Raw genomic sequence first — 15514 nt, forward strand, 5'->3', positions numbered from 1 at the left:
CAGAGATGGTCTGTAATCTATATCTTATAGGCTAGGGTTGCCAAAAGTTCACCTATATATGAAATGATTTAAAGTCTAATTATATTTTTTATATACTTCGTCGCCCAAAAATCGCTTAAGCCAAAATACGCCGAGTTTAATAAATTACAAAAATGCCACCAATATTTCTTTTTACTTTGTGTCTTTAAACTATCGAAATGACTCGCTTAACTACAGTGTGTACTTGCATGATTTTTTAAATGGCAATACAAGATGATAAATGTCAAACTATAATTTTAGTTTGACAACCAAAAAAAAAACGATTTATTTTTTTTTGACCTAATATTTTTCTGCTTAAAATTGGAACAAAAATAATTCTAATGCATCTTGTATTGACAATGTATTACTGCATTAAGAATTACAAATTAGCACATATTTTTCCCCCAAAAAATGTCAATGTTAGTGAATTCTAATTTAAAACATGAATAATGTGTTAATACCAATTAGTCCGACTTACCAATAAATTTAGCGTATGTAATTAATTATTGAAATGTAAAATGGTGATTGATATAGGATTAAATATGGCGGCATGGCAACTACATAGCTTCAGGGTTACCAGTAAAATATTTCTTGCGAGTTTTCCCTTCATCGTCGGGAGGGCAACAAAATAATATTTTAATTAGTATGTGCCTTTTAAATACGGGTGTGTGATATAGGGGTTAAAACTGAATAGCATGCATGTATCATTTAGAAATTTAAAATATCTAGGATACAGTGTTCTTTTTGCTAATTTATTGGATAAATGTGAATCGATAAAATGTACCAATTTAAATATTTCATTTTATGATGTCTTGAGGTCGTAACTGTTATATGAAATTAATACAGTGTGTGTGTGAATATCATTAAGCTTTTTAATTCTCTCCTGAAATTGTTTTGAAATAGTCCATATTTTCATAGATTGTGTGAACGTAATATAAGATTCTTTGCGCCGTTCTCTTGTGTTAACTGATATGAACTACGTGTTGTGTGTGTGTGTGTTTGAAGTATTTGGTATGTTGTGTATAGTGTGCAGTGTGTGTAGTGTTTGGTGTGTAGTGCAGTGTGTAGTGTGTGTGTACAGTGTGTAGTGTGTGTGTGTACAGTGTGCAGTGTGTGTGTGTACAGTGTGTAGTGTGTGTGTGTACACTCACAGCTCCATGTTGTGCACGGTGGAGCGCGGGCAGGGCGCGGGCACACGCACGTGGCAGTGCTTGTGGCAGCGCATGGCGCAGTCGCGGCACTCGTAGCCCTGCTTGCCGAGCCGCCGCGCTACCGTCTTGTTGCACACCTCGCACACCGTTCCGCTGGAGCGAGAGGTGGGGGATAAAACCTTTCTATGACCAGTACAAAAGAAGGGGAAAAGGCTTCAAGGTTCAAAATTACAGCCAATCGTTGCAAACCTCATTACCCTCCATTTCAGAAACCAGGAGAAGTGGGAAACTAATTGGCTCATTAGCATTATACATATCAAGAAAATGTGACAATACAAATTACAATATGAAGATTTCTAGTTTCACTAGAAGGAGTGGGATTTAAAATAAAACAACTTAAAAGGTACAATAGAGTAGAAATAATTATTAATGTAGTCTTAGAACAAAAGAAGACCTAAAATATATCCCTGCGGAACACCAATGTTAATCTACTCGCCGTTTTGAGCCAATTCGCTAATTTCATAGTCGCAGAGTTTACCCAATGAAATGGAATATTCTACACATTCAAATGCTTTAAATAAACCTATTTAAATAAAAAATTTAACCTTACCACGTTATATTTTATTTATTGAATAATAAATATACCAAACCCTGTGTAATTAATTAATTAATTAATTACAGAAAAACATAAAAAAAAACATCTCACTATATAAATAAAAATACAATGACTATTTAGGAAGCCATTTAAAAATGAAAACCCATTTTAAATTACAAAAATATACCTTTTCCCCTTAAATTTCCCCAAAAATATACCCACCACCTTATAAACAACTTTTAAAACAACACAAAAAACAGATAAAACAACAGAAAAACAACTCACCCGCTAAGATGTTTAGCGATGAACGTGTGCTCATTATAAATGTGCAGTTTGACGCCTTTCCGCCGCCATCTTGATCTCTGCGCGACGGTCAAAGGCACAAGGTAATGTTTCTTGATACCAGCTTCTATGGTCTCCAGTACTAAGGTGGAAGCTTCGTGGATGAACGTCCTCGCTGATGCGGTACTAAATCCGGAGACTTCACTGAGAGAGGACCTTTTTTGTCAATTTTTCGTTCCGAGATTACATGGACAATTTGGAATATGATTGAAGCGATGTTTTGTTGATTTAGAATCGAAAATGTACAAAAAATTATTTGGAAACGTCAATTTTGAAAATTTACAGATAAATAGTAGAGATTGAAAAAGTACACGAAGAAATGAATTTATGTACAAAATAGTGCAAATGTAAAGCCAATTAGATCATGCAAAGTCGTTACAGGAAGAATTAGTTTGAAATACCGATGTTGCCATATTGCAGTGCGTTTGCCCCCGCGTGTGTTGACAGATGGAAAGAGAGAGAAAATACATATTTAGTTTTAGTGTTACCATTATAAATATATCAAATAAATAAATAATTAAAATAGCATTAGTTAACGATACTGCTATTAAAATAATATTAATGCATTTTTTTATATTATACTAGCTTTGCCTTGCGGCTTTACTCGTAGAAAAAAATACACAGATAAACTAAAGCGTAATAGACAGACAGACTTTCGCATTTATTAGTATGTATGATTGTATATCATTAACTAAGCCAAAAATGGCAAGACGGCATTATTAAAAGCATTTGCTTCTAACTACTAAATTTAGTTCAATCAATTTTATGTTAAAATAAAATTTGTTTTTATAATGTAGCCTTACCATGCAAAAAAATCGTGATTATTATTTTTCTTATTGAATCCTTTAATTGTTCTAGATTTATTTGAAAAGCTCACAACTAATTAACTTTTTACCATAATTATATGAATCAATTAATTTTCCTTAAAGTTTTACATTTTCAATTAAAATCAACGTTATTTTGTAGAAGTTACGAGTTACAAGGCAAAACAACAATTTCCCACAAAGTAAAAAGTTACTAAAAATCTCATTAAAAATCACTTTTGAACCTGAATATATTATATTTTATACATAATTATAATAATTAAGACTTAAGTCTCACCTTCTCGATGTCCTAGATTCGTCCCCGGACTGTGCGGGCGACGCGCCGGCGGAATAAACATTTCTATTCGCTAGTGATAACGTTTTATCTGAAATATAGATATTTTGTATCTATACTTGAGTAATATAATGTGCTAAATATAATGGACTTCGTTAAAATTGTAGAACTTAAAAGTAAATTGACAAGTCAGGGGTTCGCCATTTTATTTTACAAGTAATTATTTTCTCAAAATCAATAACAATAAAATTTTAGGAATAAACTCGTATAAATTTATAAGAAATACATTACTTTTACGGGAAAGAAACGTCTAGACTCTAGATAAATAACATAATTTATAACTAGATCCGGTTCGAAGGACCAATCTTTTGGACCAACCTTCAAGCCGGATCGTAGATATATACTACGATTGTATTGTTTTGTATTTATCGATGTTCACCGAGTGTTTTGATAGTCATATTACATACAAAAGAGCGTATGTGCCGAGCACACGTGTCAGAAGTGAAACTTCTTTGGCAAGATTCAAAGATACCGAAATCGTCGCCTTACTCCATGATGTGACGGTATTGCCATGACCTTGACATTTTACTTTAATAAGTTCACTTCAATATACAATTTTACGTATTGTTTTCTTACTATTTACATTTTACGTCTGTGCTTTTAGCGTTAAGTATAGAAAAATCTTTCTTTCTTTCTTTTCTTGAAACTTACCATGGCTATTTCTCTCAGCGCTGATGCTGCGTAAGCGCTGATTCTCGATCTCAGAGTCAGTCAGATCGAGCGATTGGCCTCTCGTACGGGATCTACCTAGCCTGGGAATGAATGAATGAATAAAATTGTGAATATTCATTGAATAAAAGTTATCATTTAGACAAAACATAATATGTGTTTTATAGATTAAATATGTATTTGTTTGTTTGTTACCATTTGAAAACGATTTATCCAATTATAACAATATCTGACTGTCAGAAAGTTTACTTTTAGCTAAGAAATTAAGTTTATACGATTTTATATTGCAGTTCCTTAGCAAAAAAGGCAATAAATAATTTTCCTACCTTCTCTTAATGGTTCCGAAAAAATCTCGTTTCCTTTTTTGCCTTGGTGCAGGCTCTGGTGGTGGCTCTTGATTATTTACATAGTCTCCTTGCTGGAAATACAAATAAATACCTATTAAAAAGTAAAATGTTATCATAATCGTTACAACATTTGAAAACGATACTTATCCCAATAAAGTTTGTAGTATGCCTGTATTTAATTTCATAAAAATCTATTCCTATTGTCTTAGGGCTGATTTTTCAATGCTTGGATAAAACTTATTCGTCGAATAATTTATAAAAACTACCATTTTAAAAACGTATTCCAATTGCCCGTATTTGACAGTTTACGTGACATTTTAATATTATCGTGTACAGTGCCACAAACTTATCTGACCCGGTGGCAAAAACTGGAACTACGTGCCGCCATTTTGAAATGTCACATTTTCACAGACTTTTCATACGGAATATTTTGTTTATATAAAAGAAAGCGACATCAGTGACACTGTCACCGGGTCAGATAAGTTTGTGGCACTATAATACTTTACTTGACGGATAAATTTTATCCAAGCATTGAAAAATCGGCCCTTAATCGGTCTAGCTTTTAAACTGTGAATTCATACCAAATATGCCTGTTAAAGTCCAGGTGTGTTGATATAAGATATAAATCTTACGAATTAGCATACAACAAATACAAAAAGTTGTAATATTTATATATAAAATTATTTGTGCAAAAATTGAAAAATGTGCCGATCATGAAAAAATTATATAAATACCTACCAAAACATAAATACATCATGCCAATACAACAATCATGTACAAAAAAATGCAAAAATTAGTGGTTATTAAAAAAAAACACAAATTACCGCGTCCGTGCCGTTTGATTTCGCGCCATTTTCTTTTATCCTTACACTTTTGGCGGGAGATTGGCTCGGACTGGCCGTTGATGACGTCACATCTTTTTTTTCCTCCACCGTTTCCGATTTTTTATCTGTGTCACTTGTGTTTTCGTCTTTTTCACTTATTTTGTCATTAATATCATTTGATTTTTCTTCTGGACTATCTTTTATGCTTGCTTCGCGTTCAACTTCAATAAACTTGCCAGAGTCCGTCATTTCCACCTTTGGATGGGATTTTGTTAGTGGCAACACACACGCGGTTTTGAACATATTTTGTGATAACGATAAAATTAATACAGTAATAAAAGATTAATACTGTATCATAAGAATGAAAGTCGAGTTCTTAAATTGAATATTTTCACAATAAATATTGTTTTTTTATTAACAAAAAGTAAAAAGTTTTACAAATCACAAAATCTTTCAAAACTGTATTAAATCTAACATGCTTGAACAACGGTACATATTTACATTCATATATAATTTTTTTTCGGATTGTGACAACCCTATTGTAATTTAGGTACCAAAATGCAATTTAAAACAGTTAATTTAAAATGCAAAGAAATCAGAAAATAACTCACCTTTATTGATTTCGTCGGCTCCTACGTACACAGACATGCAAAAAAATAATTATTATTTCACACACACAAGGGTAAAACAAAATCACAAGTATACATTTTCTTAACTGTCTTACTTGTCTTAAAAGGAAATGAAACTTTTCGAAATTGTAAAAAAACAACACATAAAAAAAAAGAAATAAAAACAAATGTGACAATTGACAACCCTAACTCACGAGATCACAAAAAATTAGTAAAGGAATTTCACTAAAAAAAATTGACAACCCTGAAATAAAAAGTAAAGAACATACCCTTTGTACTGAATGTATGATCAGTGTGGATTTGTTCGCGTTGCTAGGGCTCCGTTCTAATTCTCTTAGGGCTGTCTCTGTTAGTGCTGAATTTTCGTGACCTAGAAAAAACATAAATAAATTAGTTTAAAAATATTTGTAACATCTGTACAGCAAAAAAATAAAACAATATGAAAATGATAGCAATATAGCAATATTGAACAATTTTTTTTAGTAAATTACTATATAATTAAAATTTGAATTTTTTATCCGTCCTAATTCTTTTTAAATTTAAAACTTACCATTCTGTTTAAATATAGTTTTAGTCATTGTTGTCATTTGTCCTTGCGGTGATAGTGTTCGTAAACTCTCCTTGATTTTCATTGGCTTAGATCCTAAGTCTGGTATATCAGCGCCCTCTATGAAAAGGAACTGAAAGGAGAAATGATTTTTAGTAGATTAACAAAAAAAGAGCGTGTGTGCACACGTGTCAGAAGCGAAACTTCTTTGGCAATATTCAAAGATACTAAAATCGTCGTCGCCCATGACGTGACGGTATTGCCATGACCTTGAAATGTTACTCTCAACGAGCTTATAGAAGTTTCACTTCAAAAAATATCTTTACTATATTATATACAGTGTGGAAATTTTCGATGGGCCCTGGGAAAGTACTTGAAATACTGGAGATAGCAAATTTTTTTGAAAGGAAACATTCCTTTATTTTTTAAAAGAAATAGAACTGCATTCAAAGATTTTCGAAAATTCACTTGCTTCAACCGGGAATCGAACTAACTAAAAATAATAAAAAAAATGAATTTCGATTGAAATCGACACAAATAATGTTAAAGATAATTAATTGTTAATTTTTCGTAAAAATATTTGATCCTAGAAATAGAAATATCATGAAACTACTCCGATTTGAAAAATTATTTCGGTGTTAGACAGCCCATTTATCGAGGAAGGCTATATATCATCACGCTTAGACCAACAGGAGCTGAGCGAAACCGTAAAGTACAGCTAGTAAAAAAATTGGTTGTTTGTAAAGTAGGTTTACGATCGAGATGTTTACGTGATAACGTCTTGAGCAGCGCTCGAGATGAGACGGGAGATCAGTCCGTCTCTCTCTCGTTATACCTGCGATCGCGCTCGTGAGGTTTTGGTGTGACACAAGTTTCTGAACATGTGACCCGACTAAAACGATTTTAAAAACGTTATCACGTCAAAAAAATGTTGTGTGGTTTTATGAAACCACGGTAAAAGTGAAACTTAGGCACAAAATTATCGTATTTGGACGATAATGACTCCGAACACTGCTTAATACCTACTCGGCAGCCGACCGTCACGCGACATGCGCTACACAGACTAAAAAGTTTGAGACGATGTAATAAAAGTTTCACTTTAAAAATAAATAAATACCTCAACAGTAAGACAGCCGCTAACATCGTGTTCCTCCATCGGTCGAGTCTGTAGCGCTATCTGCTGGCGTTGTGACGGTGCGGCCAGTAACTCGTCTATACCTACTAGACCTAGACCTAGGAACCTGGAATAGGGATACATAGAGTTTTATTACCAACTAGCTGTTGCCCGCAGCTTCGCCTGCGTGGAAAAGATAAATTTTATTTTTATTTCATGGTATAAGTTTTCATCCCCTATTTTACCCCTTTAGGGGATGAATTTTCTAAAATGCTTTCTTAGGGGACGCCTACGTCCTAACATCTACCTGCATGCCTAATTTCAGCCCGATACGTCCAGTGGTTTGGGCTGTGCGTTGATAGATCACTATATCAGTCACCTTTGAGTTTTATATATATATAGATTTTGACAAAAAAAAGACGGGTTGCACTGGGGGAGTGCCGGCAGAAGTGAAAACTTGATTATTAACGTTGAGCATGTTTGATATTTTGGAATGGTATCCGTCTTACGCTTTTTCGATCAGGCCACGTGTCCTGACGCGAGTTTAAGATTTTATACCCAACGCCGCTAAAGAAGTTTTCACTTCAAAAATTGGTTGTCTGTAAAGTCGGTTTACTGACGATAGTTGAACGTGACAACGTCCGATTGTGCTTCTTTGTCGCTCGTTCCGCGCTCTCGCTCGCACTTCAAGCCTTACACGGAACGCCTCAGAGCGAGGTAACGCCGCATGAGTCATGTTTTTTCGTGCGTGGAGCCGGCTCTATCGAATTATAAGACGTTGTCACGTCAAAATTATGAAAAAATTAATTTTGCATTTTTTAAGAATTTTTTTGAGCAAAGTTTTTCAGTTATTTTCAATGGTTTTTCAGTAGTTTTTGATTAATATTACAATCATAAACATAAAAAAAAACTATTATTCCATACATTGTTCATACAAATCTGTTTATTTTTAGGACGAGAAAGTTTTTTTTTTTTTTAAATAGATTTTGAGTCTCTTTTTCAATATATTTTATTAAATATACAATAAGAATATAAATAAACATACCTATTTTGTGTAGTCGCCCCTCCAGGGGAGGGGGGGCCGGTTCTGTCATAAACTTCGAAGAGTAATTCCGCAGTTTGAGGCGATAGGTCGCTGTGAAATAAACATTATCATGTAAAATATTTATTTAGGTATTAAAGTAGTTTTGTTATTTTATATTTATTATTACAGTTATAAAATTACATATTTCATTTGTTCTTACTACTTCTTGAGAAATAAAACAATTTTGTAATAGCGGAATATTTATAACAATTTATGTCAGACTAGCTTTCCACCCGCGGCATCGCCCGCGCAGTCAAAGAAAAACCCGCATAGTTCCCGTTCCCGTTTCTCGGGTATCAAAATATCTCTATACTAAATTTCATGCAAATTGGTTCAGTAGTTTAGGCGTGATTGAGTAACAGACAGACAGACAGGGTTACTTTGGCATTTATAATATTAGTATGGATAGTATTTATTTAAAGTAGCGACGAAAATATAATTTAAAACTTGTATCTACTTGGTATCCATAAATACGAATTACTTAGCGCTAAAATAGAAATGAATCCGAATTCCAAATCACAAACAAAATTTTCACAATCCCAAAAATACAAAATTACAAGTTTTTTTTGTAAATAAAACACGTTCTTAGTACTTTTGAAATAAGGTTCAATTTTCAATATCTAGGCTAGATAATACTCAACTTTTTTGCAAATAAAACACTTATGTTCCTTAGCAATGTTTTTTTTCAAATTTAAATACCTATTTCTCTGGAAATAAGGTTCAATTTCCTGTACCTAGATAGTTAAACACTTACAATAGAAAATGTTCTTCCCATTGAGGGCTTGTTGTATCCTTTTTGAATGCTGTCTGATTCCTCTGCGGCGGTTCATCCATTTCTACTACACAGTATGGTGCTATACACCCGGTTTTGCCTGCAATTTTATATGTACATATATAATATGTATTTAGTAAAGTAGGTAGTGGTTTTTAACAAATTATTATTCGATGTTTTTCATTACAATACGAATTTACTTTATTTGTGATTAAGTGAGAATTAACGTAAGTATTAAATATATGTATATCTAGCTGCTCCGCGCGGTTTCACCCCCGTGGCTCCACTCCTGTTGGTCTAAGCGTGATGATATACAACCTATAACCTTCCTCGATAAATGGGCTATCTAACACCGAAAGAATTTGTCAAATCGGACCAGTAGTTCCCTAGATTAGCGCGTTCAAACAAACAAACAAACTCTTCAGCTTTATAATATTAGTACCTATAGATTATTTCATATTGTTATTTTTAATGTGAAATTATGAAAACATGTCAAGTTAAAGATAATTATATATATATATCATTTACTTTGTTTAACAGTTTTAATTTAAAAAAATATAATATTACATTACATATAAACACAATTGTTACATGTTTATATTCCTCTTTCTTACCTCCAATATCCTTAGCACCCACGACTTTAACCAAAAGTCGTTTATCACCCAAGAGCTGAATACAACCGGCCGTCGAATTTGGTGTTGATGTGTACATATGTCTGTCTTGTTGTAACTGAAATATGTTTTATTTATTTATTACTAGCGGTCCGCCCCGGCTTCGCCCGTGGTACATATTTACGTTTCCTCTACATAAGAACCATCCTCGTACTTCAAGGAATATAATAAAAAGAATTATCGAAATCGGTTCAGCCGTTCTCAAGTTATGCGCTTACCAACACATTTTGGGATTCATTTTTATATTATAGATTGCAATACTTATAAATTTATTTATTTTCAAATATTGTTTTTCATTTATTCAATAGGTATATAGTATACTAGCTTCCACCCACGACTTTGTACGTGCATCCCCGTTTTTCCCCGTTCCCGCAAGAATTTCGGGAAATCCTTTCTTAGCGGATGCCTACGTCCTAACATCTACCTGCATGCCAAATTTCAGCCCGATACGTCCAGTGGTTTGGGCTGTGCGTTGATAGATCACTATATCAGTCACCTTTGACTTTTATATATATAGATAGATATATGGGTCTTAAATTATAATTTTGTCACAGTCTTTGAAAATACTTTTGACGTTTTGACAATTTTCACACACGGCATAATCTTATCCCATACTAAGCTTTCGCTTGTGTTATGGAAACCAGATGGCTGATAAACATACATATATAATTTTAAATAAATACTTATATAGATAATAAACACCCAGACACAGAGCAAACATCTTTGTTCATTACACAAATATTTGCCCCGGGTGGGAATCGAACCCACGACCTCTGGCTTGGAAGGCAGGGCCACTACCAACCAAGCCAACCGGTCAGTCAAATAGTAATAATAAAGCTTATCTAATAATCCAAATCACAAATTTAACTTAAAATCGACTTTTATTTGATTATCCTACATATCTACACCTTTTTAGTTATCCTAATATCATTGCCAATAGAATATTATTTGTGCACACTCCCGTCACATAAATTCACAGACTAAATATCCAACTACCCGCATTATTCACAAAAAATAACTTACCATAGAGTCATAATGTAGGGGCAGTCTCGGGGTAGATTCGGCCATATACCGCCTCAGTCTAGGGCAAGTGGGGTATGGGGCCAAATTGAACTTCAAATTGGTGTTGCGAAGAGCGCTTACTATGATGTCACTGAAAATTTAGAGAAATTATTTTAGTAACAATGTTTTGGAGTGAAACTTCTTTATCGGGGTTGGAAAAAAATTTAGTGTAACATTTTTCCGTTACGCGCCATCTTTTTCTTATCCCTACCACGCGTGTTTCGACGTATTTCTGTAAAGTTGCATATAGTAAATTATTTTTTGAAAAATAAGGTCATAAAGAAGTTTCACTTCTTACGTGTGTACACTAGTACACGCACACATTTTTTTCGTACATTAAATTTATAAAGAATAGAAAAAATTCGATCACGAGGCGGGACGAATTTTTTCTATTCTTTATAAATTTATATTTATAAAGCATTTGAATGCCATAAAACTAAAAATATCAATTTCAACATTAAATTTATTTACAAATTAATAGTTTAAGATCTTTTGCTACTGATTACATTGTGGGATTCCCGTGGGATTTCCGGGATAAAACCTGTCCTATGTGTTAATCCAAGTTACCCTCTATATGTGTGCTAAATTTCATTGTAATCGGTTCGTTCGTATTTGCGTGAAAGAGTAACAAACACACACATCCTCACAAACTTTCGCATTTATAATACGAAGTGTCTAGTCGTCCGCTAAACGGATGAATAAAATATAAATTAGTCGTCCGATTACCGGATGAATAAAATAATTTAATCGTCCGATTACCGGATGAATAAAATAATTTAATCGTCCGATTATTCGGATTAATAGATAACCTTGGGTTGGACAAAAGCAAAGGGGGCGCAGGACTTAGAAAATTTTTGATGGAGTTTGTGTCATTATAACACCTATTTATTATTGTTTTATCGTAAAGATTACGCTAATATAAGCATGTTTTATAGGAACAACTTTTCTCTAAAATCAAAAATGGCCGAGATATTCGCCCTTAATTCGTTAGGTTAGGTTTAGGTTAGGTTAACCTTTAGGTTAGGTTAAGTTAGGTTTCTTAAAAAAAAAACTACACAGAAATAGGAGCCCCGCTTCGCGGGGCTGCGTCGACGCGCAAAAAAATAATCAAGTTTAGGTTAGGTTAACCGTTAGGTTAGGTTAGGTTAGGTTTCTTAAAAAAAAAACTAAACAGAAATAGGAGCCCCGCGAAGCGGGGCTCCGTCGACGCGCAAAAAAAAATCAAGTTTAGGTTAGGTTAGCCGTTATGTTAGGTTAAGTTAGGTTTCTTAAAAAAAAACTACACAGAAATAGGAGCCCCGCGAAGCGGGGCTCCGTCGACGCGCAAAAAAAAAATCAAGTTTAGGTTAGGTTAGTCGTTAGGTTAGGTTAGGTTAGGTTTCTTAAAAAAAAACTACACAGAAATAGGAGCCCCGCGAAGCGGGGCTCCGTCGACGCGCAAAAAAAAATCAAATACCTACGTGTGCCCTCCTCCCCCCTCCTCCCCCCACAAAAAACCTATAATACGTGCGGCAGTTCTCTAAAGAAACCCCGATAACCTAACTATATAGATAAATAGATTTTATCGGACGATTAAATTATTTTATTCATCCGGTAATCGGACGACTAATTTATTTTATTCATCCGTTTAGCGGACGACTAGCTTTGTCCTTTATAATATTACTAAGATATTTATTTTCTTTATTTTTTTCTATCCATACCTAACTAGCTGTTGTAGATTGCTCTCAGCGGTATTTGGCCTCAACGGTCCCACGGGGGCAAGGGCCACTTTCACCTCGGGCCAACCGTCACATTTGAGTTCTCCTGTCAATTTCTCCGTAACGCATGTCACGTGGAGACGCGCGCGAAATCTGAAAAAAAAAATGGAAATTATTTATTTATTTATTTTAAAAGCAACTATGGAGTTTCTTGCCGGTTCTTCTCCGTAGATACTGCTTTCCAAATCAGTGGTAAATGTTAAAAATATTATGACGATTCAAAAGTGCTTTTATAAGAAGACTAAATTAATAAATATATGTTTGAGTTTGAATAGATAAACAATAAATAAATAAATAATAATTACCTGTTAACATTAACTCTATAATGTGAGACTTCCACTTTATCCCCCATTTGGCTGAAGGCTTTAAGCTGGAATGCGGGTGTCGCTTCGCAGTCGCAGGTGATCGTCTGGAATTGGTGAAAAATAAATATAATATACATATTATATACTAGCGGTCCGCCCCGGCTTCGCCCATGGTACATATTTCGCAATAAAAGGTAGCCTATGTTCTTTCTCAGGGTCTTAAGATTATGTGTGCCAAATTTCATCAAAATCGGTCCAGTAGTTTATGCGTGAATACCATACATACGTATACATACACACAAACCATTCCTCTTTATAATATGTACTAGTATAGATAATAAAATCGAGGAAAAGTTGGGAAAATCCAAAAGTGCACGACTCATAATGCTCATTTTATTATGAAATATAAAAAAAAAAACTTATTGTAGTTTTCGTTTTTTATTAATTGCAATTAAACGACACTGAATTAATTAATCATTCGCATTCAGTGACCTAGTACAATCGTCGATTAGAATATTTAAAAAAAAAATTAACTCAAATGATGGATATTTTCACAAGTTATAGTGTTTTCAGGTTTCACACATGACGGACAGGAAAATTTTTTGGAGAATTTTTAAAAAGTATGGGATTAATCTCCATTAAATTATCTCGACAATAGTATGCAAAATACATATCTTGATTCCGTGAACTAACAAGGCTATAATAATAAGAATAGCTGCAAAAATGAGGCGAAAAAAATTTTTCGATCGTAAAGCACTCTCTGATGCTTCGCATCATGAGTCGTGCAAAACTCCTTCGGACGTGATCTACAATCGATATCGAAGCTAAATATGCATAGTTATAAGAATTTTTGTCTGTTTGTATGTCCGGGCAAAACTCAAAAAGTACTGCAAGTATTTACTTCAAATTTCAATTATCAATTTTTTGGACGATTTCGAAACAGTCACTTAGTAACTCAAGGATTCGAACCCTGAACCACCATTCTCACATCAACCATTGCACCAATTCAATCATGAATATAAATTGCATTTAATATAACATTGACGATTCCCAATTAAAAGTGAAAGGCACTTAAGTTATACATAAGTACATGTCACCATTTTAAGTTAGGCTAAGTAATTTGTTCGCTTACTCACGTCATACAACGCAATCCATTTATACATATAAATAAAACTCGATTTGAATGCATCTAACACTGGAAGATAGATTAATAAGTGACAAGTGCTGTCATACAACCTTATCTCTACTTTTATATAAAAATTCTCGTGGTAAACATTGCGTAAAATTAAAATTATCGAAGCGAAAAATTGACTCCCACGTGAATGAAGTCGCGGGCACAGCTTAATAAAATGTTTCTAAATTAGTGGGTCTACACATATTTTGTTTGTAATATCTATTTCAAAATAAATAATATAAAAAAATGTGTGCGTGTACTAGTGTACACACGTAAGAAGTGAAACTTCTTTATGACGTTATTTTAAAAAAAAAATTACTATATGCAACTTTACAGAAATACGTCGAATCACGCGTGGTAGGGATAAGAAATAGATGGCGCGTAACGGAAAAATGTCACGCGTAACGAAAAAATGTTACACTAAATTTTTTTCCAACCCCGATAAAGAAGTTTCACTTCAAAAAATAATAATTTACCTATCAAAAATTAAACATTTCATTTTATGCGGACGAAGCCGCGAGCGTGAGCTAAGTAATAAGTAATTTGATCAACTACTACTAGCCCAGTTGTCAATCTAAAATCAGGTTTATCTTACTATATTAAGCCCGCGGTTTCACTTCTGTTGTGAAATATATCCACTAATCCAGACTTAATACCTATCTCTATGAAAAATTTCATCGAAATCAGATCATCAATTTTGTATAATAGAATAACAAACCCATAGATCCAAACAAACGTTATAAAATAAATCTACCAACTTATTAGATAACTAATAAACTAATTACTTAAAAGGCTTACTAAAACATTAATAAACAAAATTGATGACGTCATGGCGGCAAATTCCTCAGACTCCGAGACGCCAACAATAATTTATAAAAATGTAACTTATTTCCATTCTTCTATAAAAGCCACCTACGCAAAACCTTAATTCCATTGTCAATCCATTTAATTCCTTATCGCATAGGGGATAAAGTCGCAAATAAATTGTTTTTATCAACTGCAACAAACATGCAGTTTTGTTGTGAAATACGATAGCTTTATTTACGAACACTGGATATGGGGATATAGCTCAGTGGTAGAGCAATCGACTGCAGATCGATAGGTCCCCGGTTCAAACCCGGGTGTCCCCTAAGAACGGCCTTTTTATTTATTTTTTTCTTGTTATTAATTATGTTTATATAGTTTTGTGCACGAAATATCAAACAGTAAAACTTAAATTTCTAATGTTTTCATAAATATTTCTACATTTTAATTAAAGCTTTATGCTATAAAATAACACCGAGAATAGGAGAAAA

The 15514-nt window shown here is 33.6% G+C and overlaps 1 protein-coding gene and 1 non-coding gene across 8 annotated transcripts in view; one reads left to right on the forward strand and one right to left on the reverse strand.

Annotated features, from left to right (window-relative positions):
* LOC149476653 (uncharacterized) overlaps positions 1 to 15514 on the reverse strand; it is a 75232-nt gene that overhangs the window by 3991 nt on the left and 55727 nt on the right. For 4 of the 7 annotated variants that reach the window (XR_016317793.1, XM_089711680.1, XM_089711681.1 and 1 more), the window contains exons 4-19: positions 13046 to 13149; positions 12684 to 12833; positions 10945 to 11074; positions 9865 to 9979; positions 9233 to 9350; positions 8440 to 8529; positions 7398 to 7521; positions 6284 to 6413; positions 6003 to 6103; positions 5716 to 5736; positions 5105 to 5359; positions 4260 to 4351; positions 3916 to 4016; positions 3208 to 3295; positions 2050 to 2262; positions 1170 to 1322 (exon numbers count right to left, since the gene is read on the reverse strand). Coding sequence is in view for 6 of the 7 variants with exons in the window: in XM_089711680.1 (XP_089567806.1) it covers positions 1170 to 1322; positions 2050 to 2262; positions 3208 to 3295; positions 3916 to 4016; positions 4260 to 4351; positions 5105 to 5359; positions 5716 to 5736; positions 6003 to 6103; positions 6284 to 6413; positions 7398 to 7521; positions 8440 to 8529; positions 9233 to 9350; positions 9865 to 9979; positions 10945 to 11074; positions 12684 to 12833; positions 13046 to 13149 (1985 nt within the window). In the remaining variant the exon portion in view is untranslated. The remainder of the gene's footprint in view (positions 1 to 1169; positions 1323 to 2049; positions 2263 to 3207; positions 3296 to 3915; positions 4017 to 4259; positions 4352 to 5104; positions 5360 to 5715; positions 5737 to 6002; positions 6104 to 6283; positions 6414 to 7397; positions 7522 to 8439; positions 8530 to 9232; positions 9351 to 9864; positions 9980 to 10944; positions 11075 to 12683; positions 12834 to 13045; positions 13150 to 15514) is intronic. The other 3 variants (XM_089711683.1, XM_089711684.1, XM_089711685.1) reach the window with 3 other exon arrangements.
* On the forward strand, positions 15278 to 15349 carry TRNAC-GCA (transfer RNA cysteine (anticodon GCA)). The gene has a single exon. It is a non-coding gene; the product is annotated as a tRNA-Cys (tRNA).

This window comes from Colias philodice, chromosome 27, assembly GCF_061535455.1.
Source record: "Colias philodice isolate Cphi_HAF_F1 chromosome 27, ilColPhil1 Martin Lab GWU primary, whole genome shotgun sequence".
Classification (NCBI taxonomy): Eukaryota; Metazoa; Arthropoda; class Insecta; order Lepidoptera; family Pieridae; genus Colias; species Colias philodice.